The sequence below is a fragment of the Electrona antarctica genome (genome assembly GCF_951216825.1).
Source record: "Electrona antarctica genome assembly, chromosome: 21".
In the NCBI taxonomy this organism is placed as follows: Eukaryota; Metazoa; Chordata; class Actinopteri; order Myctophiformes; family Myctophidae; genus Electrona; species Electrona antarctica.
This window is the reverse complement of record NC_136802.1, coordinates 25,492,455-25,515,455: the sequence shown is the minus strand read 5'-3', so window position 1 is coordinate 25,515,455 and position 23,001 is coordinate 25,492,455. Positions and strand designations below refer to the sequence as shown.

At 40.7% G+C, this 23,001-nt stretch overlaps 2 protein-coding genes across 3 annotated transcripts; both read right to left on the bottom strand.

Moving 5' to 3' along the window:
* Positions 1-534: 534 nt before the first annotated feature.
* Positions 535-9,171, bottom strand: LOC306914039 (molybdopterin synthase catalytic subunit). 2 transcript variants are annotated; one of them, XM_079490918.1, is made up of 7 exons: positions 9,015-9,171; positions 5,987-6,108; positions 4,956-5,095; positions 4,282-4,490; positions 3,959-4,112; positions 3,740-3,863; positions 535-821 (listed from the first exon to the last, which is right to left on the bottom strand). In XM_079490918.1, the coding sequence occupies exons 4-7, from the start codon at positions 4,469-4,471 to the stop codon at positions 747-749; spliced, it is 543 nt and encodes a 180-aa protein (XP_079347044.1). In that variant the 5' UTR covers positions 4,472-4,490; positions 4,956-5,095; positions 5,987-6,108; positions 9,015-9,171; the 3' UTR covers positions 535-746. The 2 variants fall into 2 exon arrangements, with proteins under 2 accessions (XP_079347044.1, XP_079347045.1); XM_079490919.1 differs by having other exon boundaries at positions 4,282-4,461.
* Positions 9,172-10,983: 1,812 nt separating this feature from the next.
* Positions 10,984-21,339, bottom strand: cnpy3 (canopy FGF signaling regulator 3). The gene is made up of 6 exons (XM_079490400.1): positions 21,045-21,339; positions 19,053-19,182; positions 17,747-17,843; positions 16,720-16,842; positions 15,580-15,697; positions 10,984-14,324 (listed from the first exon to the last, which is right to left on the bottom strand). The coding sequence occupies exons 1-6, from the start codon at positions 21,172-21,174 to the stop codon at positions 14,029-14,031; spliced, it is 894 nt and encodes a 297-aa protein (XP_079346526.1). The 5' UTR covers positions 21,175-21,339; the 3' UTR covers positions 10,984-14,028.
* Between the last annotated feature and the right edge of the window lie 1,662 nt (positions 21,340-23,001).

Here is a 23,001-nt window from a genome sequence, read left to right as displayed (position 1 = left end):
CAATCTCAGTGTCGCACTGCACTTTCCAGTCAGATTACAGAAAATGGTAAGACAAACAAAACATAGGATTTATAATAAAGGGTCTTATCTACAAGGGTGTTCTACCCCTTGAAGAAACGGTTGTTGCAGTGATGTTTCTCTGTGCTGGAGCTGGAATATTCTTGTTTCTATAACTTCTACCAACTACCTGCCACTTGATGATAGGACTACAGGAGCAGAGGGGCTGTACAGTAGGGTACCTAAACAATCAATGCAATCAATCAATCCTTTGTAATTGCCACACTCAGAATGCCCCATCACACCAGTGTACACAATCATCTATGACCCATATATTGTAAATCTGTATGGAACTTGGTATTACTACGGCAGTTACTAGTATTACAAGAAAGAATATTTCTACACTGGGAAAACTATGAAAATTGCTTGTACGATTGCAAGTAGTATTCATAAAAATAAATAAAAACTTGCATTACCAGTATTGCTAATAAATTATATATATTGATTATATACTATATTGAAATAAATGAATACAGACAGAGTTTTATTAGATTTTCTCCATCTAGCCTGTCAGTACTAAAAAGTACCTCTAGACTCTAGAGCCTTTAATATTGCTAACAGTAAAAGCCAATACTAACAATATTACACTGTAAATTATAATATTAAAAGCAATAGAGATAATAGTATATAATTATAAGACATTGTTATTATAATCATCGTTTTCATAATGATAATAAATAATAATGGATTCAGGTTTGTTTAGAGTGACCCCATGGACATTCCTGATTCTCCTTCCAGCTCGCACCATCGTCCTCGTATACCTCCTGCACACACACACACACACACACACACACACACACACACACACACACACACACACACACACACACACACACACACACACACACACACACACACACACACACACACACACACACACACACACACACACACACACACACACACACACACACACACACACACACACGTGTAGAAAACACATTACTACTATTATACTATTTACTGTACATTAATACAACCACTGACTGTTGTACTACTATAACTACCATAGTTAGTAGTGATCTTCTTAGTAATTACTCTGTTATCAATTACTTTATTGATTAACCAAGATTCTATTTATTTTACATTTTTTACACAAATTGCCCCTCAAACTTCTACAGAAATTGATCATTGTTTTTGCACTGTCAATAGTGTCATAGTGTAAATCGCTGATCTTCAATATTCTTTTAAGCAAAATCAATTAACTCAAATCTTTGCTTTTGGGGGTCCCGCAACAACATCTTTTGAGATGGGGGTCGGCGACCAAATACATATATTTTGAGGGGCCCAAGAAGGTGTGAGCACCACTGATAATAGAAACATGAGGTGTTTCAGAAAACTGTTAGGATTTAGAAGACATTTCAGGTACTAATTTACTAAACTAGTACACCTAGTGTACATTACTACTAAACTAGTAGAGTATGAATCACTGTACTCCTAGTACACCTGTACATTACTACTAAACTAGTAGAGTATGAATCACTGTTCTCCTAGTACACCTGTACATTACTACTAAACTAGTAGAGTATGAATCACTGTTCTCCTAGTACACCTGTACATTACTACTAAACTAGTAGAGTATGACTCACTGTTCTCCTAGTACACCTGTACATTACTACTAAACTAGTAGAGTATGAATCACTGTTCTCCTAGTACACTTGTACATTACTACTAAACTAGTAGAGTATGAATCACTGTTCTCCTAGTACACCTGTACATTACTACTAAACTAGTAGAGTATGAATCACTGTTCTCCTAATACACCTGTACATTACTACTAAACTAGTAGAGTATGAATCACTGTTCTCCTAGTACACCTGTACATTACTACTAAACTAGTAGAGTATGAATCACTGTTCTCCTAGTACACCTGTACATTACTACTAAACTAGTAGAGTATGAATCACTGTTCTCCTAGTACACCTGTACATTACTACTAAACTAGTAGAGTATGAATCACTGTTCTCCTAGTACACCTGTACATTACTACTAAACTAGTAGAGTATGAATCACTGTTCTCCTAGTACACCTGTACATTACTACTAAACTAGTAGAGTATGAATCACTGTTCTCCTAGTACACCTGTACATTACTACTAAACTAGTAGAGTATGAATCACTGTTCTCCTAGTACACCTGTACATTACTACTAAACTAGTAGAGTATGACTCACTGTTCTCCTAGTACACCTGTACATTACTACTAAACTAGTAGAGTATGACTCACTGTTCTCCTAGTACACCTGTACATTACTACTAAACTAGTAGAGTATGAATCACTGTTCTCCTAATACACCTGTACATTACTACTAAACTAGTAGAGTATGAATCACTGTTCTCCTAGTACACCTGTACATTACTACTAAACTAGTAGAGTATGAATCACTGTTCTCCTAGTACACCTGTACATTACTACTAAACTAGTAGAGTATGAATCACTGTTCTCCTAGTACACCTGTACATTACTACTAAACTAGTAGAGTATGAATCACTGTTCTCCTAGTACACCTGTACATTACTACTAAACTAGTAGAGTATGAATCACTGTTCTCCTAGTACACCTGTACATTACTACTAAACTAGTAGAGTATGACTCACTGTTCTCCTAGTACACCTGTACATTACTACTAAACTAGTAGAGTATGAATCACTGTTCTCCTAGTACACTTGTACATTACTACTAAACTAGTAGAGTATGAATCACTGTTCTCCTAGTACACCTGTACATTACTACTAAACTAGTAGAGTATGAATCACTGTTCTCCTAATACACCTGTACATTACTACTAAACTAGTAGAGTATGAATCACTGTTCTCCTAGTACACCTGTACATTACTACTAAACTAGTAGAGTATGAATCACTGTTCTCCTAGTACACCTGTACATTACTACTAAACTAGTAGAGTATGAATCACTGTTCTCCTAGTACACCTGTACATTACTACTAAACTAGTAGAGTATGAATCACTGTTCTCCTAGTACACCTGTACATTACTACTAAACTAGTAGAGTATGAATCACTGTTCTCCTAGTACACCTGTACATTACTACTAAACTAGTAGAGTATGAATCACTGTTCTCCTAGTACACCTGTACATTACTACTAAACTAGTAGAGTATGAATCACTGTTCTCCTAGTACACCTGTACATTACTACTAAACTAGTAGAGTATGAATCACTGTTCTCCTAGTACACCTGTACATTACTACTAAACTAGTAGAGTATGAATCACTGTTCTCCTAGTACACCTGTACATTACTACTAAACTAGTAGAGTATGAATCACTGTTCTCCTAGTACACCTGTACATTACTACTAAACTAGTAGAGTATGACTCACTGTTCTCCTAGTACACCTGTACATTACTACTAAACTAGTAGAGTATGACTCACTGTTCTCCTAGTACACCTGTACATTACTACTAAACTAGTAGAGTATGAATCACTGTTCTCCTAGTACACCTGTACATTACTACTAAACTAGTAGAGTATGAATCACTGTTCTCCTAATACACCTGTACATTACTACTAAACTAGTAGAGTATGAATCACTGTTCTCCTAGTACACCTGTACATTACTACTAAACTAGTAGAGTATGAATCACTGTTCTCCTAGTACATGCACCTGTACATTACTACTAAACTAGTAGAGTATGAATCACTGTACTCCTAAACTAGTAGTACCTTTTTCCAGATGGGGACAGTAGATTTCAGAGTATTGATGCAGTACTGGACAGCCTGAAGGGAGTCTTGACGATGGGGTGACGATATCGCTATGACAACACTGGCCTCGCCCACTGGCACGATGCTGGACACACACACACACACACACACACGCATATAGTATATATATCGTTTCTACCCGCCAGTGACGATACGATAGCTAATATAATCAATCAATACCCCAGTCTGTGATGGATGCAGATGTGTCTCACGCCTGGCCACGCCTCCCTGGCGCCTCGGCAGACCTTCCTTAGCTCCGATTGGGCCATGGCCTCATATGCCTCATACTCCAGGCGAATCACACGCCTCCCCTCGAATGTGTCCCTCGTCGTGCCTGGAAGTGACTAAAATGTGACTAAAACCAAATTAAGTTTCATTCCAAAGACTATGACTAAACTAAAATAGAAATGTGCTACCAAAAACAACACCGCACACACACACACACTCCGACACTGACACACACACACACACACACACACACACACACACACTTTGTGCAGTACCTATAAACATAGCGATGGCTCCACAGCCTTCGTCGCCGACGAGGCGTGTGGCGTCGTCCACCGATAGCAGCTCGCTCGTCAGTTTCAGCCAATCGCTGCCCTTCCTCTCCTCCATCGCTTGTTCTGCACCTCCGTTCTCATCCCTTCGCTTGGCGTTCTTCTCCTCCTCCACCTCCTCGGCTGAGCTCATCAGCAATAATGATGATATTCTGATCGGTGTTCATTTTCACAGTAATATTTTATTTAGTTTCAGTCATATTTTCGTTTTAGTTGATTAGATCTAGTTGCTTTAGTCGACTAAAATGTATTTTGATTGGCTGTGATGACCAAAAACCATTTCTTATATAAGTATAGCATTATATCTAATCTTTGTATATTTAAGGTATTTGTCATACCTGCCCTGTGCAATATTTGATTATGAAGCCTTCAAAGGCAGACAGAAAATACATTTGTATTCATATGTTCCAATGTTCAATGCCAAAACCACAATTAAATCGTTAAAACCCTTTTTACCTTTTTACTTTTGGAAAGCCCAAAGCTTATTGATAATGGGTACTCAATAAGCTTGTTATCAGATCTTTTGGGGTATCAGGTTTCAAGCTCCATCCATTCCCACCAATGGGGGACATGTGGAAAAGGACTTTACATTTGAATTTTGAAAACAAGTGTCCCACCTTGGGTTCCCCTCTAGCCTCCACTGACGGGTGTGATGACAGCGACCTCCTCGCCGTCCGACAGCGTCACCGCCTGGTCGCCCACTTCCACGTACTGCTGGCCCACTGCCAGGACCACCTGGTCACTCAGTATGTCCAGTCTGGAGGACGAGAGAGAGAGAGAGAGAGAGAGAGAGAGAGAGCTTTGTGATGTTAAAAAAAAATGGGTGACACAATGTCGATGTGGAATGATTTCTTTGCCATATATGCTATGTGCTGTTTATCTTTCCCGAAAGACAGAGAGAGACATAGCAAGAGAGTATAGTATAACCCAAAATGTCAGTCTGTTCAAGTAGTATTTTTGTTGTTTTATATTTATATTTCATTATTTCCATGCCATAAATGCTTGCTTTGCCAATATTATTTTTGGTACATTCATGCCAATGAAATATCTTGAATTGTACATGAGAGCGCAGGAGAGGGAGAGAAGAGCAAAACATGTTTTGTTGTTTGATGCCAATAATCACATCAATAATAACTACAATAATAATTAGGGCTGTCAAACGATTACATTATTTTATCTGATTAATTACAGCTTAAAAATCAATTCATCCTGATGAATCACCATTTGAACTATGTCCAAAATATGCCATGTTTTTCTGTATATTGTTTTGGGAATGCAAAGATAAATAACAGAAGGCAGATATATAGATTTTACATACTGTACGTATGTATGTTTTATTCTTTATAACAAATCCAGTGTGGTAGGATGGTGTCTCTCACCCCGTTGTCGTGCTATGCGATTTGAGCTACTGCCTATGTAAATTGTGCAGCCTTTTAAGGCAATAACTGACTCTTTCCCCATCCAGATAAGGGTAGATAGTGCAGAGTGGATGGGATTATGGGATGTATGGGGTGGGTCATCCAAGCATGCATTAATTGCGTAAAAATAAAAATCAAATTAATTTCACAAATTAATTAACTCAGTTAACTCAGTTATTTTGACAGCCCTAATAATAATATATTGATAATATTAATTATACTGCATTTACCGTGGGTGTCGCAGTACCAGCTGTTGCCACAGGAGGCTACTGGAGAGCTGTGCAGGCAGAGTCAAGGTCTCTGACCTGAGTCCAGCTACCTCTGCACTCTGTGCAAAATACAACACCAACACCTGAGAGAGAAGAGAAATATAGAGATAAATACAACACTTACAACCATGCAGAGAGAGAAGAGAAATAAATACAACACTAACAACCATGTAGAGAGAAAAGAGAAATAGAGATAAATACAACACTTACAAACCATGCAGAGAGAGAAGAGAAATAGAGAAGCTTAAGTCCTTAACGCTATGGTACTTTCAACTTCCTGCGCACGCATGAAACTGAAAATAAAATGACACTGCCTGTGTCGACTGCTAAAAAAAAAGAAAAAAGAAAGACCACTTTTTGGACAGAAAATAAAATATTTCACCGGAAGAAAAGAATATGATTTAGTTACTCCACTGTGTCAATAGAAAAATATTTTATTTTCTGGCCAAAACGTGCATTTCATACGTGTGGTGTGGTGTGGTGGGGGGCTCAATGCTATTTTTTGGCGAGGTTTGGTGGTCCGTCTTACTAAGTATAAGAATAGAATAGAATAGAATAGAATAGAACTTTATTGTCACATCACATGAATTACAAGTAAGACAGTGGGTGAAAAGCATTGTAGTGCAGCTTGAAACAACAGCAGTTGAAAGTGCAAAAAAGTGCAAAAAAAACCTTAAGAACGTTTGATTACAAACGACACTCATATTTAATAAATAAATAAAGATAAAAACGATAGTTAAGTCCAGTGTGTCCTACACTACTGCTTATTTAGCAGTCTCACTACCGTGGGGTATACTATAGAGGTTTCAACTGAAGTGACAAGACATTGACAATGTCATTGTGATGACTGATAATAATCTCAATTACAGAGGAAAGCAACCAATTGCCAGGATAAACCATGGATGACAGCGGGAATTTAGAGGATATGTCATAGTTGAGGAAATGGTGGGGAAGCTAAAAATGCAGTGCATACCGGCAACTTCTCACACGTTTAGTTACATTTGTTTTGCATGGCCACAAATGTTAGGAATGCTATTTGTTTTAGACAGGTGCAAGGTTTGAGTTCACCTGGTATAGTTATTTTGAGGCACTACATCTGACTAGTGCTATACTTTTTTTTACAGTTATGACATACTACCTGTATGTCTCTCTGGATGATCATCTGCTAAATGCCTACATTGTAAATTACATTACTGTTATGTTACTACTACTACTACTAGTGTTCGTACTGTAGATCATACCAGTGGTTCTCAAACATTTCAAGGTCGTCCCTTAACTCTGACAGTGTACAAATGGAACCAAATGGTACTCGTTGGTTTCATTTGTTTCAGACTTACAACCTCCTAGCAGGGGTGCCCAGAAGGTAGATCGTGATCTACCAGTAGATCACAAAGGCTGTGCATGTAGACTTCATGACATGCCCTAAAAATATATTATTTAAATGTAACAAATGTGTGTGACTTGATTGATTGACATTAAAAGGGCCTGTCATCTTAAACCCACAATGCAGTAGCCTGGTTAATAAACCAGACCGAATCAGCCGCTGGCAAAAAAAAATTGCCTACCAGCGGATTATGGTCTGGCGAGGCTCAGTAGCACGCCTCTTTCCTACAACCGAGAACAGGTCGGACCAATCGGGACACGGTATGCAATATGGGCGGGCTTTGGTACAGTGACGTTCAATGCTTGAGACTTTTGACTGACAGTAGCTCTGACCAATTGCGTCAAAGAGAAAATGTTTGAACCCGCCCCCCGGGAAATGAAATCCAAGTGGAGCCAGCCCAGACTAATATACCGCGACAGTGTTGTGTGATATTAGTCTGGCTTATTAGCCAGGCTAACAATGCAGTACTTTGTTTTCAAGTATTGTATGACAAACATCAGTAAAGCAAAGTTACAAGAAAACCCCTACCAATTCAAAATTTCATCCTGTATTTCCCATGCCAAGTGTGTTTGTCTTATATGTAATGCCATCGCCACTATTCCAAACTAAGCCCCCTCAGGTACATTGTTTAACTATTTTCAGCAATTGGATTTTTCTTTTCTTTTCTTGTCATTTTGAAAGTAGCTCTCAAGTCAAAAAAGTGTGGGCACCTCTGCCCTAAAGGAAATAAGGAACCCATATATTCCTTGGAATTTTACCTTGCATCGCAGCACATTATAATGTACAGTTTTGTACACACCGGCTGCATAGTTGGATCAGAAGTTCTGTACAGACAGGAACAGTCCGACAAAAATAGGTGACAGTCAAACAAATAGAGGGAAGAAACATTCATAAGAAGGTGACGCTAACGGGTCCATTTGGTTCCATTTGTACACTGTCAGTTTCAGACTTGTAAGGGTCCATTTAGAACCCCCTAAAGGCCTAGCCCGTCTCCGGACCCGCCGGATTGAGCTCCTTTGGACCCCTACCCAAAGTCATCAAAATGTCAGAAACTTTAACGTAGGGTTCCGAAAGGAGCTACTAAAGGCCTAAACTTTAGGGGGTTCTAAATGGATTGGGTTCCTTTAGGGCCTATCCTGTGTTGGTTTCCTTACCTCTCCTGCAGCTTTCTACTCTCACCAAAACTACAAAATGATCCATGAATAAAAAAATGTTTTACTACTAGTACTATAGTCTACTACTGTTAGTAATACTATTACTAGTACTACTAATACTAGTATTGATTGGTGTAATACTTTATCAAAGTTCATTGGTTGCTTTCCTCTGTAATTGAGATTATTATCAGTCATCACAAATCACAATGACTAGATCTCCTCACTGGTCAACAAAAACATATTGAAGACCCTAACTGGAGCCCTCGCATGCACCTCTTGGTACCACAGCACCTCAAAGGCCCTTAAAACAAGGCTCCAGACTTCCCAAGAAAAAGTACATAAAATGATTCAATACTATTGCTGTTATCAGTCCTCCAACCACTACTAAATAACCAATAATACTACTATTAGTGCTGACACACCACACAGAATGAATATTCATGTATCTTACCTGCGCCGTCATTAATAATCTCTATGAAGTTTTGGTAGAAATGTTTTCCTATATTATATTATATATATTTGGAACTTTCTCCAACGTTCCTTCTACATCTTCCGGGTTGCTTGCTGCGGCCGTTTGCTCATTGGTGCAAAGGGAGAGGAGTGTTTCTTACCCCCGTAACGTGATTGGTTGGTTCTGGTCACAATGTGAGAGCCGTGTAAGAGGGTCACGTGACATGCACGCACACGCGCGCGCACACACACACACACACACACACACACAAACACACAAACACACACACACACACACACACACACACACACCCCCCCCTCTCTCTCTCTCTCTCTCTCACTCTGCACCAAGTGACATGAATATAGGCCTACTCACCATCGAAATGTTAAAATGTATAGCAGCATACTGACAACTTATACCATGATTTCACAAAAACAGGAAAAGTCAACAACTTCCACAGTATGGACCTGTCACCATAGAGTATCCTGTCACCCATGAAAAGTGTGTGGCTGTGTCTCTGGGAAATAGCGTTATAGCGTTTGTTCACCACCAAGTGTCACTGTTGCACAGCCTAAGGCGCGATTCATACTCCTATTTTAGAGCCGAATAAAAGTCGGTTCGGCTCTGTAGAGCCTACAATGTGACGTCATTTGAGGTTCGGGGGGGCGGGTACCGTCCTAAAGTCGGCGCTTCGGTGCTACTGAAAATTTCTGACGAGCCGAAATCATTTCGGCACTACAGCGCCGAAACAGCGGTCAGAAATTTCGTCAGAAATTTCAGAAATTTTCAGTAGCACCGAAGCGCCGACTTTAGGACGGTACCCGCCCCCCCGAACCTCAAATGACGTCACATTGTAGGCTCTACAGAGCCGAACCGACTTTTATTCGGCTCTAAAATAGGAGTATGAATCGCGCCTAACACAGATACACAGACAGGCCAGGGAGGAGGGCTTCCCCGGCTTGCACAGTACAGTACAGTACAGTACAGTACAGTACAGTACAGTACAGTACAGTACAGTACAGTACAGTACAGTACTACAGTACAGTACAGTACAGCACCACTCTTTTTTTTTTTTTTGGCAGGCAATCCTCGAATGGCAACAAAGCGCTCTCTTCACATTGAAAAGTATTGGCAGAATCCGCCCGCTTAGGCAGAATCAAGGTTCAGTGTGACTGCACCCTTGAATGATTTTCAGAAACTGAAAGCGACACTATTATTTTTATGTTTTTACATAGTATAATGGCTTCAGAAACTTTATAAAATCAACATATTATACTATGATTATGTACTTTTCTGCTAATGGTTAATAAAGTATTCAATCAATCAATGACTTCCAAATATTGACTTGATAGTCAGCATACCACCAGTAAGCAACCCTGAGGGTGAGAAGCGGCGAGTTTGTGTGCACGCATCCGCCTGGGTGACGGCAGACTGCTGGGTGAGCGCTGGCGCTTTAGCATGGGGGGTCAGATCAATATACCATGGAATTCATTCTGTACTAGCCATATATGGAGCGTGTCTTGAGTGTACAGGGTTTGATGAGGTCAGATCAACATATGGAACATCATAACAGGAAGGACAGGTGGGGGAGGGTCAACATGCCAGAACAGGTAAGCTCCATATATGGAGATCTAATATATGCACTTATGCAGATCTAGGTGATGATCCAGTCTTCTCCATGTATGGTTATCCAGGGTTAGAAGAGGTCAGTGTCGTGATCTTCATATACGGAGATGGCCATATATGGTGGCATGACGTGTCACAACGACGCACCATAAATGGAGATCTAAGGGTCTTTATGAATCATGATGTCATGTGATGTCACGAGGCGTGACCATATCATATATGGATGCATGGGTGGGTGACAGACGGACGGGAGATGCAGGTTTTCATAGTAAATGTGACCTACAGTCGCAACAATAATGTATAAAGAAAAATAAACACACACACACCAAGGCACACACCAAAATAATGTCACAAACTCAATGTTTAATGAAAATAAAAATGGTACAAGAAACCACACAGACAAGAGACAACTCTAGAACAAAAAGGAGCAAAACGAAACATACTGTAACATCAAAACAAATTATGCAACAATAAGAAAGTTACGAAAATCTAATTCATGTTTCAATAAGCAATACGTTTAATAATGCATACAACTTTATTTCATGTCCCTTATAGATTCCAACAAGCAGTTCTGTAGAACAGCATTATCCTCTTCAAGTTAAAAAATATGTTGAATTTGTAAAAGGCAGACATACAGCAGCAGCTGGTCAATCACTCAGACAGCACTCAAAACCACACACTTAAATAGCAGCACATACACAACCAGCAAAATTACAATATGGGAAAATATGGCTGGGGCTAAACGAAATTTATTTTTGACCAATTACCTCAGTGGTTTTCAACCTTCTTATCATCAATGTCAAATTATAATTTTAGGCATTTGAGCCACGGACCACCATTTGATGAGATTTATCCTCTCAGACCCAAGACTTAAAATGGTGTTGTCGTTGGATGAGATTTTGTCCACAATTCCATACTGTATTGATGTGGTACCATAACAGGCAAACATTGATCAAAATAACAATTCTTCTACATTCTCTAATTGTGTGGACTTCTTGTAACTCTAATGCAAATCTAATCATTTCCCACTGTCAACAGTTAAAGATTTATAAGTGTACATTTGGTTACCAAATCTGGGGACCACCTGGAAACACCTTAATCCATTGAGACCTGGAACGCATCCATGTCACGTTAGCGTTTAACCACATTAACCATTAACCCATTTTGGGGCGGGAACCCGTTTTGGTGTTTTAAACATTGTTATAATTTAGCTATTGAAAAATAGCAGATCTACAAGCTCATAGCGCGCCACTCGGTGGCGCGCTATGAGCTTGTAGATCTGCTATTTTTTTTAAATCGTTAAAATGTGCCTCAAATCTTTCCGAAAATTGTCATGATTTAGAAAACTTTTTTTTTTAATTTCGACGTCAGGCCTGAATGGGTTAAGGACCACTGGTGGTCCCCGGCCCACTGGTTGAAAAGTGAAAACCACTGAATTTCCTCAATAATCGATAGTGACGATAATATTGTATTGTGACGAAAATAAAACATTTTCAAAAATAGCAAATCTACATGTGCTATTTTTGCAGTATAAAAAGTCATTAAAACCAGGAAAAGACAACACCCATGTCATGTCATGATATTACGACATGCAGTCTCAATCTAGTTCCATATCACTATATAAATTTGTATGAATATACTGCACAGCCCTACATGAAAATGTTTTATATTTCAAAAGACAGGCCATGGTATACACCCGTTGTAAAGTTGCTCAACTCCAATTTTATAAATTAATACAATATTATTGGTCAAGTTTCACAGTTTAAAACTACTGCATATAATCAAGTTGATGATCAAATTATTTAAATGCAGTTTGGTAATAACACTGGACCTGACAGGAATGCAAAAGAAACGGTATAGGATTGTAACAAAGCACAGACTGAACAACACTTCACATTATGATAAGGGATAAATGAACCGGTACTGTCATCCCTTTTTATGATAATTATACAACATAAACGGGTCCAAATAAAAAAAATAAAAAAGGGGACATATATTTCCAGATGCATGTATGCTAGTCCAGCTCCAGTCCCCATACTAGTGATGCTTTTTTCTGGACTTCACTGTTCACTGGGTGAAAGCGCCTGCGTCCGTGTTTAATTACCATTAAAACAAGGAAGATAAGAGAATTTAATGATTGAATTTCCTTGCATGCATGTTCACTACTTTTGTTTATTACACGGCTTGGTTGAATGCTCGATTCTGACGGGTTGATCACTGAATTCAGCGGTGTGGTATTTCTGAATGACCGATGAGCTCTATGACAGACCACCGTCTGATCAAAGACTCAGAGCACCGTACCCGACATGGCAGTCATGTGAACAAAAGCACAGTGCAATTTACAGCTAAACATTGCTCTCAGGAATGTTTCTGAAACCATTTGAAGCGAGAAGTAGACAATGCAGTAACCGAAAATTGATTCTATTTGATGAACACTTCCTTGTTTTTCTGAGGCAACAGTGTTTATACTATGTAGGGTATCATGCAGAAGTGAAGAAAAATCGATCAAAAAACCTAATGTGTTGTGGTGTGTTGTCGGCACATCTTTCCATCTAGTATAGAAAAGTAACACATAAGTAGAAAGGAACACGGATCGCTAGCAGTACAGATAATGGTGAATTAAAATGTACGATCCCAATCATTATGTATCGCTGGCCTGTCACAATTACTTAATCACCTACTTGCAATTATTTGATATAATCTCAATTATTTTGCATAATTGTCAGTAGAAAAGTTTCAAACATTTTCCAAAATTTGAAATGGCTGATCTACAAGCTTACAACACATCACAAAGTGACAGGTTGTAAGCTTGTAGATCAGCTATTTCCGCTATTGTTTTATAGTATAATATTCTTAAACGTGACGCATTATTATTATTGTTTGTATGTTTATGTTTGTCATATCTGCCCTGTGCAATTTGTGATTGTGAAGCCTAAAACATTTAAAAAAAAATTAAGTTCCATTGTTCAATTCCCCAAACACAATTAAATCATTATAATCGCAATTATTTTGTGAGACAATCAATTGTCTACTTCAATGTGTAATCGCGACAGCATTATCATTAGGCGGAGGTCGGGCTCAAAGTGTGGCCAGAAGAGACCACGTGAAAGCCAGTAGACATACCAGCTAAAGCCTAGATCTCTGACATGAACAGGAAGCCTGGGTCTCTGGGACCGGAGCTTTACAACCACCTTCCTAAAAGGGGTTGTATGTCCCATTCCTCTGATGGGGGGGGGGGGGTAAATGTTTACCGGCAGCTTCTTCTTCGCGCTCTGATTGGATAACACTGATAAGCGAGGACAATCTCAGTGCCATGTAGGAAACGGGGACGTGTTCATTCATACAGTACATCGGAAACGAGCTGTTCTGTATGGTCTGTCCAGGGGGATCACAGCTCTGTCTTCTTCCCAGGAAGGAATGCCTTCCCCTGGATGTCTTCGTCCGAGGACAAACCCCCTCCTCCTCCTCCTCCTCCCTCCGTCTTGTGCACAGGGTGTTTGCTCTTTTTCTTCTTCTTTGCCTTCTTTTCCTTCTTCTTCTTGCTCGTCTTCTCTCCGTCCGTGCTGCCCTCCTCTCCATTCTTGCCTTTGCCCTTCTTCGCTCCCTTCTTCTTTTTCTTCTTGTCTTCCGACAGTGCGGCCGGGTCTCCTTTCTTCTCTGGCTTCCAGTCCTCACTCAGACAGGCTGGATGGAGCGAATAAAGTATTCCCATTAGGCCAAATTTACCATTTACGCAGACTGGGAAGTGAATTAAGATCATAAGTGATCTATCTGGCAAGAGATTATGTATACACATTATGCCCCAAAAGTCAGTGACGACCCGTTGAATTAGTGTTCTTGGGAATCTTAAAAACGTGAACACTAGTCTAGCATGCCTAGATGCTGAGGGCGAATATGCTACAGTATATACTATAAAAACTGGTCAAACATTGACCAAATTGTCAAATAAGAAAAAGGCAGAACAAATTGAAAATAGCTGATCTACAAGATCACAACGCCTTGCGTCCCACAAATTGAGACCCTGTCCCACATTGTGACTGACAGGCTCAAATGCTCCAATATAGCTAGTCCCCAAATAGTTGGCATTCTGTCGTAAAGCTCTCTAATCGTCTCTTTTCCACCAAGATTTATAAAGGCATGTTAAAATAAAATCAGAAATATTCCTCTAGGGCTAGCTACAGTACTAAGTCGCCCTATACCACCCATGCACAAAATTTGCATTTTAAAACAAAATGTGAGAGTCAGAGGGGTTTAATAACAAAATGATAGGCAATATTAGGACTATGGTCGAATATGACATTAAGACATTTAATAGCAACTTAATAAGTTGCTAACCCCGTCCCGTCCCACAGAAGCGATACTTCTGTCCCTCAAATGAACTCTGGTCACCCTATAGGTTCAAGTCATTAACGCCAGGACTGTCACTCCGTTCGTGGCAGCGGTGGCCGAACGGATAGCGGAGCGGTCTTGATACCGGAAGGTCGCCAGTTCGAATCAGCTGTCCGACACGTTAAAATTACCACCGCTGAAGTGCCCTTGAACAAGGCATTGAACCACTACGATGAAATGTGTTCTATGAGCAGGGCCTGGCTGGAAACAAGTTCTTGAGCTTAGCCCAGATACCCTGGGTAAATATAGTAATCATTTCATTTCATTTCATGCGTCTCGTCTCGGCATATCATTTCTGCATGGGGAAGACCGCTTCCCGTTTCACGCCAAAGACAATCCCCACGAATGTCATTCTGAAACAGGAAGTGGCCTCCTGCAAACCGTTGCCACAGAATTGGAAGCACACGCTTGTATAGTCCATGTCATTGTGGCTGTAGCAATAATAAGAAACACCAACTAGAAAAGGGTTTTCTGGTCATACAGTGGATTATAATATCCTGAACAAATCACAGAAGCGGGATATGAGAGAGAGTGTGTGTGTTGTGTGTACCTGAGTCCTTTCCTTTGAGAACATGTTTCTCACACAGATAGGAGGTAAGGTCCTCTTCTTGACTGCCCTTGTACCAGTCCTCAATCACTTCCTCATACTGCTCCACCATAGTGTCACACTGTCCCGCACACACGGACACACACACGGACACACACATACACACACAGTTAAAATGTCGTTTTTATGTGGGCACCCCCACCAGTTCATTAAGTATGCTTGGTTTGCCTGGTGGGTGGTGATCCACCTGAACTTAAGCCACACCCACAGCTGTAGTTGTATGATAAAGGGGGAGGGATTAGGGGAGGGGTTTATAATGTGATCTCACTATATTACTGTTTTTTTCATTGGCACGTTTGACTGTCAAGGGTTCAGCCTCCAGGACTAAACCCTAAATACAAAGGGAATACATCATTGCACATAAAAATGACTCCACAGGGCGTCTAATGAAGTACCTCATAGACACATGAAAAACTGGAAAAATACAAAGATTGTGGCACTCCATCTTTAAGACTTCTGGTGCCGGGAAATCTTAGGTGAAAATAAAAATAATCTTAGGTGAAAATAATAGGTGCTAGAGTGCCAAGCATATGAGGGAGATTTTATTCTGAAAACGCCCGGCTTCTCTTCCCCCCCCAAAAAACATGAGACTTACTACATGGCGCTAGTCTGATCTCATAGCACAGATTTATTTAATGAGCTCCTAACATCGACGTTCTGTTCAAAAACGTCAATCTGAGCCTCAATTCCGAGATAACAATATTTTGAGATGGGTGTCGGAGGCCAAATACAAATACTTTTTCACATCACAATAGTACAAGTTGACCCATTCAGGACGGGAACCCCTTTTGGTGTTTTAAGCATTATGTTATACTTCGTGAAAATGGGGCACAAATCTTTGAATATATATTCTTTCGTTTTTAACTCAAATCTTTGCTTCCGGAGGGTCCCTGGAACAACATATTTTCAGACGGGGGTCGGCGGCCAATTACATTATATTATATATATATTTTTGGGGGTCCTTGACATGAAAATGTTTGAGAACCACTGACATATGGGTTTTTCATAAAACCAGGATTTAGAAGCCATGTGTAGAATCGTCCTCAGGTTTAAATGGGTAAAAGTTACCATTACATAATTTACCTGCTTTTTTAGGTCGGCCACCTCAGCAGACGTCTCGTTCCACAGCTCATAGGGAATATCCATGACTACCTTCACTCCTTTATTCACCAGACCATGGAGGGTGGAGAAGGTCTCAGACATCCCCTACAGAGAGACACACACTTCTATTATAAATTGACTTTGATTCAGGGTTGTGTGCAAGAGCAGTCCATTAGTGTATTAACTAGGAATGGGACGATAATTGCGACCGAAGGTCTCAGTTAACTACGAAACCTTGTGTTTTTTTGTCACGTCACGTCACTCACAATCCCCAAATTCCCCATATATGGGGAAAACCCATATATTGTGCCCAGCCTAGGTCTTGTGACATCACTATGACACCAGGGATGATAGTAAATCAGGGATCACATCATAGTAAATGTGACCTGCTGTCGCAATTAAGCACATATATGGAGATCCCTGATGTCATCAATATTAGTATATGGATTTATGTCAGAACCTGTTCTGACATTCCATATGTTGATCCTTCCCCATCCATCCTTCCTGTTCGATGTCTCCCTTTTGACTGATACCTGTCCATTTAAACTCTAGACGGGCACGTCCCAAAGTTATTAGTGCAGCCGCGCCCGGCAGCCGGCAAAACTAGAGTTCTCAACAGGCCCGAAAATTAAGGCCCGGCCCAACCTGCGCCCTCATCAAACCCTGTACACTCAAGACGCTGCCACCCTTAGATCTCCATATATGGAGCTGACCTGTTCTGACATTCCATATGTTGATCTGACCTCATCAAACCCTGTACTACTACTCAAGCCCTTCGCTTCTCGCCCTCAGGCGTCTTACTGGTAGGTATTATCGTTTGTTGTGATAAAGAAATGCTCTCAACAATCGGATCGCAGAGATTTAAATTCATCGTGAAATTGTCCTCCGTCACACACTAGGATGAATTTGCTTTTGTTGAGCTGCAATTCAGTACCACTTAAACCCTCTATACCAGTAAGACGCCTGAGGGCGAAAAGCGACCTTGCACTAAACACACACACACACTTGCCTTGGCAAAGCGGTTGCTGCCTGACCGCTCCTTGTGGAGGCTGTACTCTGTCAGTCTCTGACACACGTTCTCCACAACCTCAATAAACCTCAGGTCTCTATGAGAGAGAGAGAGAGAGAGAGAGAGAGAGTTATTCAGTTAAACATTCACAGCTGAAAGCAGAAGTGAAAGCCTTCACACACACATGGTAGGGGATGAATGGTGAGAAAGTAGGAAACAGAGGACATTGCATGGAAAAAGTGCGCAGACTAGTTCTCCACATCAATGAACTCTGCCTCCTGGTGGCGCTATAAGTTCCCTCTCTGCTTTCAATGAGATATAATCAAGAATAAACAAACTCACAGTTATGGTGACAAAGAGAGAAACATCAACAATACATCTTCTACAAATACTAAAACATCTGCTCTCACATGCACACACTTTATCTCTCGCATGCACAAGTGTGCACACACACACACACACACACACACACACACACACACACACACACACACAGTACAACTTCTCTATTCTAGAAGAAATACCATCACCCCCAGAGGAAGACTTGTGGAATATGTTCTGTATTTGAGATACAAAAGACACCTACAGTACAGTATGTAGGTATCGATCAATCTAGTATCAAGCCATTCATCGGTCCCTTTTCAAGTTGAATGTACTAGTCACAAGCCATCTGCCTGGTTTATTCTTAGCAACAGGCACATTTGTAAGCACCCATTGAAGTTTATTTATTTTTATTTTTTGTATTAAACGTGCCAGTAATTGTTTTAGGTTATTTGTCATATCTGCCCTGTGCCACTTCAAAGCCTAAAAGCCAAACTGAAATGTAAGTTGTATTCATATGTTCCAGACTTCAACAACACTGTAGCATGTGATTTGATTGAATACTTGTATTAGTCAGAACATGGCACAGCAAGACATTATCAAGGCTATAAGGATAACACAAAAAGGTCCTGGGTACTTGTTAGTGTGGTTGCCTATAGGAAGCAGACTATTGTTATTGCACTCCATCGCCGTTTAAAAACACTTCATTGTGCAATAACTCTATAGATTCTCCTCTCCGATTGGCCAGCGATTCGGAACTCTTGCCAAGGCTTTTGTGCGCTTCGCCCTCATCTGATTGGACAGTATACTCTTTCTTTTGCCTATAATAGTGTGGTTTCCTATAGAGATAGGCAACCACACTCGCAATTCCGCAGGATTGCATCTTTCTAGTTTCCATTGTGGTTCAACGTATACAACTGATCAACGTAGCATCTATCCACCTCTCAACCCATCAACCACCCCAACCATCATCACAAACACTTACGACTTGACATATTTGATTGGCGGCGTTCCCTTGTTGTCGTCTATGAAATTGTAGTTTGTCCCCAGGAGCTCCTTCTTCTTCCCCGTCTCAACGAACGCCGACTTCATCTCTATGGACACAAACTTGCACACTGGACACGGACACACACACACAATGTGAGAACAACACACACAATGTGAGAACAACACTAATATTGTTAACAATCTGCTATTATTGGAAGATTGCCCAATAAGGAAGAGTTGGCACCTCAAAGTAAAATTGGCTAGTTTGTCCAAAATGTTAAAAAGGAAAATATTTGGAAAACGGTCATAAGTAAAGTATACATGATTAGAATATGATTGAACATTTGACAATAATAGCTCCAATATGTCTGCAATTGCAACACATTGCTTAATATATGCCAAAACAAAACCCACGTCAAAACTGTTCCTGTGTGTGGGGAGGAAGGGGAGAATGTTTAGGCCTGTCACAAAGATGCAAAACGATATTATACTATATATCTGATTTACTTTTATACCACTTAAATGGTATAAAAGATCGGTTTCTCCAGATCGGGTAAATTACAGATCACCGATCGAGTCATTTGGAGTGAATATCAGCCGATCACTTCTAATTCATACTGTATGCCTGGGGGCTGGGGCCCTGGGCCATATAATAGTTAGTAGTATATGACTACTTTGACTAACTGGGACAGCTTCTATGATGGACCAGAGAATAAACAATATTGTGTTGTATTGGCTAATAGATAATAACCAAGGGAAATAACTGAAGTCGGGAGATAGTATTATGATCCCATCATGTTTAGAGTTGGTCAAATATCCTTTAAGCAAGATGGGTTCATCTGAAATTAATAATAATAATAACAGTTCTCTCAACAGAAAAACAGGGGGTACTCAGAGTTATTACAGGGGGGGGCGCCAAATCTTTGTGAGTTTGGATTTTTCTTTTCTTTTACACTTGAACCCCAGCATCCCTATTCTGAGGAGAACGTTTGCCAAAAACAGCAAATTGGCTATTTTCAGCAAAGAGGTTTGACTCGACTCAGTCTCACCAGAGGGAAAGAGCAGACCAAGTACAGACTACAGAGCCAATAAAAGGTCAAGTTTACTAAGTATCAAGTGGTGAACCGTCTGAAAATACCACATTAACATGAATCCACAACGCTACATATTGACAGCGCTGTCAAACAAGTCTATGAAGCTATCCATGACATCTATGAAAATGTTTAATCTAACACAATATCGTGGGGGTCCCTGTTCAGCTCTCTCTCAACTAAGGGGTCCACTCATTGGCCTGAAAAGAAAACCCATTGAAAACCCCAGCCACATTATACAGCAACATACATATGAAATCGCCTGTGGAGGCCCAGGGTTTTCCTCCAAGTAAGATTAGGTTGTCTATTATAGGGATACAGTTATAAGGGCAGGCCGCCTCAGAGATGCTGCCCTATGCGGTACATTTGACCTAGATTATCATCATCATCACACACAGACGAGATAAAGTTAGAAATCAAACCACAACATCAACTGTAACTGAATGCTGATTTCAAATTGTAACTGCATGGTCTTAACCGTCTTATTAACGTCTAAGCTTAACACCAGAATTGACCCCCCCCCCCCAATCCGAACTGTATACATTATGTTGATGATGTCTGATATATTATTGTATGTCTTTAATGTCTATATGAATTGAATGCACAGCCTACAATGTAAACACGTTTTTACCACTAGTACCACTATACTATTGGCAACCTGTTAAGTATTCAATAAATCAATAAAAAAATAAACGTTTGTACGACGAAACACAAACGGATGTTGATTTCAACTCAAATGTGCATCACTGAGAGATCGAATGTAACGGTAACCCTGTGACAATGTGTGACATCATGAGCAGACAAGCTCGCCGCGCGTTGTGAGCTTGTAGATCTGCTCATGGCAGCTTGTATGTTCACGTAGAAAGTAGTCATTTTGTGTAATAATAATAATTCTTTACCTTCGCATCTGTTTGGCAGGTGGACCCACTCGTCGTCAGCAGCCACCGCTCCGACGTCCTTCTTCCCGGCGGCGGTAGCCGCTGGGGCGACCTGCAGCCACACCGTGAACAACACCACCGCGGCGATCATTATGTCGCGTGCATGAAAAATACAAAATAATGCCTTAAATATGCCGTTTTTTCGTTTGATTTACGCCTGCATGTCTCCTGCCTCTGCTCTGCCCTCCATCCACTCACTGACTACACTCACTGTATTACAGTTGTTCACCGCTCACTTCCGTGTTGTTGTGGGCGTGTCGTCTAGTGTGGACCAATCAGTGAGGGAGAAGTGGCAGCCCCTTGTCGCGAGCGAGCGAGCTGCGGGAGGGGGGAGTTGCAGTTACACGCTGCAATGATGAGCAGCGTCCAGTAGATGGCGAGAAAGATCAAATCAAACGAGGAACTGAATAGGAGTATGAGTTTGTTTTTGTTAAAATATTTTAGCTTAATCACTAAACTTGGCATCCCTCTTTTGTTCATGTGATAAAATGAGAATTTCAATTTGTATTTAGTCATTATTATTCTGACTATTATTATTGTTATGATACGGCCTGCCTGACTCAGTGACAACACATTTATCTGCATAAGCATATTGATAACCATGACATGATGATTGTCTACTACTGCATCAGAGGGACTGACTGTATGATTCAGTCAGTGTATTACAATTATTAGGAATTATGTATTATTATTTACAAATTGCGTATACAGCAGATCTACAACTACAAGTACAATGTGATGTGTGGCTGGCTTAGCTATCCGTATGAAGCTGGGCTTTATTTTGGGCTTTATTTTAGCCCACATTGTTTTTTTTTAAAAAGTCAGTAGTCTCAGAGACATCATATATTGTGCCCAGGTCTCGTGACATCACTATGACATCATCAGGGATGATAGTAAATCAGGGATCATAACATATAACAAAAAACATTGCATGGATGCACCTAGGACGTATCCTCAGTGATGTATCCCAAGGTCATCAGGGTTTCGGGTCTCTCGAACATCATACCTCTCACTCAGGCGACCCAGCCGGGGTGATCAAGTCCCGACTTACATCCCAGTAGCTACCCTCGGCCAGTCCCATTAGGGAAAAACCAGGGCCACACAATCCGTTGGAACTACTCCAGAACTACTCTGCCAGGGCTGGGAGGGACGCTTCTGGCGCATGGAAGGACTAGGCTCTGTGGGTCGACTCCTGTCCCGGCCCCTCCTACGTCTCACCAGGTCCACTCCTGCTCTCACCAGGTCCAGGACCCATCATATCATAGTAAATGCGACCTATTGTCGCAATTAAGCCCATACATGCATGGAGATCCCTGATGTCATCAATATTAGTCCTATGGATTTATGTCAGAACCTGTTCTGACATTACATATGTTGATCCTTCCCCATCCATCTTTCCTCTTTGATGTCTCCCTTTTGACTGATACCTGTCCATTTAAACTCTAGACCGGCCTGCCCTAAACAGTTATTTGTGTTGACCTGTTCTGACATTCCATATGTTGATCTGACCTAATCACACCCTGTACACTCAAGACACGGCGGCCAGTGCACGCAAGCTTCTCGCCCCCCCCCCCGGCGTCTTACTGGTAATAATAGAATAACTATAGTGACAAAAACTGAATGAATAGGCCTACATATTAAACTATTTAAAAAAAAATATGACAAAGATCTGTCTTCATTTTCACAAACACATGCAGTGGCATCACAACACATGCAGCCGGATAATCACCCAGTCAGCCAACACAACTGCGGGTTATGATGGAACCCAGGAAAAGCACATGGTGTGTGTGCGTGTGTGTGTGTGTGTGTGTGTGTGTGTGTGTGTGTGTGCGTGCTCGCGCGCGTGCGTGTGCGTGTGTACGTTATGTTTGCTGCCAATGTCCTCAAATGACAGAAAGGGGGGGGAAAAAAACATATA

Coding starts and splice junctions, on each gene's coding strand:
- LOC306914039 (XM_079490918.1), bottom strand. CDS start 4,471: ATGAGCTCAGCCGAGGAGGTGGAGGAGGAGAAGAACGCCAAGCGAAGG. Junction 4,113..4,281: donor AGCCATCGCTATGTTTATAG/GTACTGCACAAA, acceptor AGTCACTTCCAG/GCACGACGAGGGACACATTC. Junction 3,864..3,958: donor TGCATCCATCACAGACTGGG/GTATTGATTGAT, acceptor GTGTGTGTCCAG/CATCGTGCCAGTGGGCGAGG.
- cnpy3 (XM_079490400.1), bottom strand. CDS start 21,174: ATGATCGCCGCGGTGGTGTTGTTCACGGTGTGGCTGCAGGTCGCCCCA. Junction 19,183..21,044: donor CCTGCCAAACAGATGCGAAG/GTAAAGAATTAT, acceptor GTCCGTGTCCAG/TGTGCAAGTTTGTGTCCATA. Junction 14,325..15,579: donor TCTCAAAGGAAAGGACTCAG/GTACACACAACA, acceptor CGCTCCATCCAG/CCTGTCTGAGTGAGGACTGG.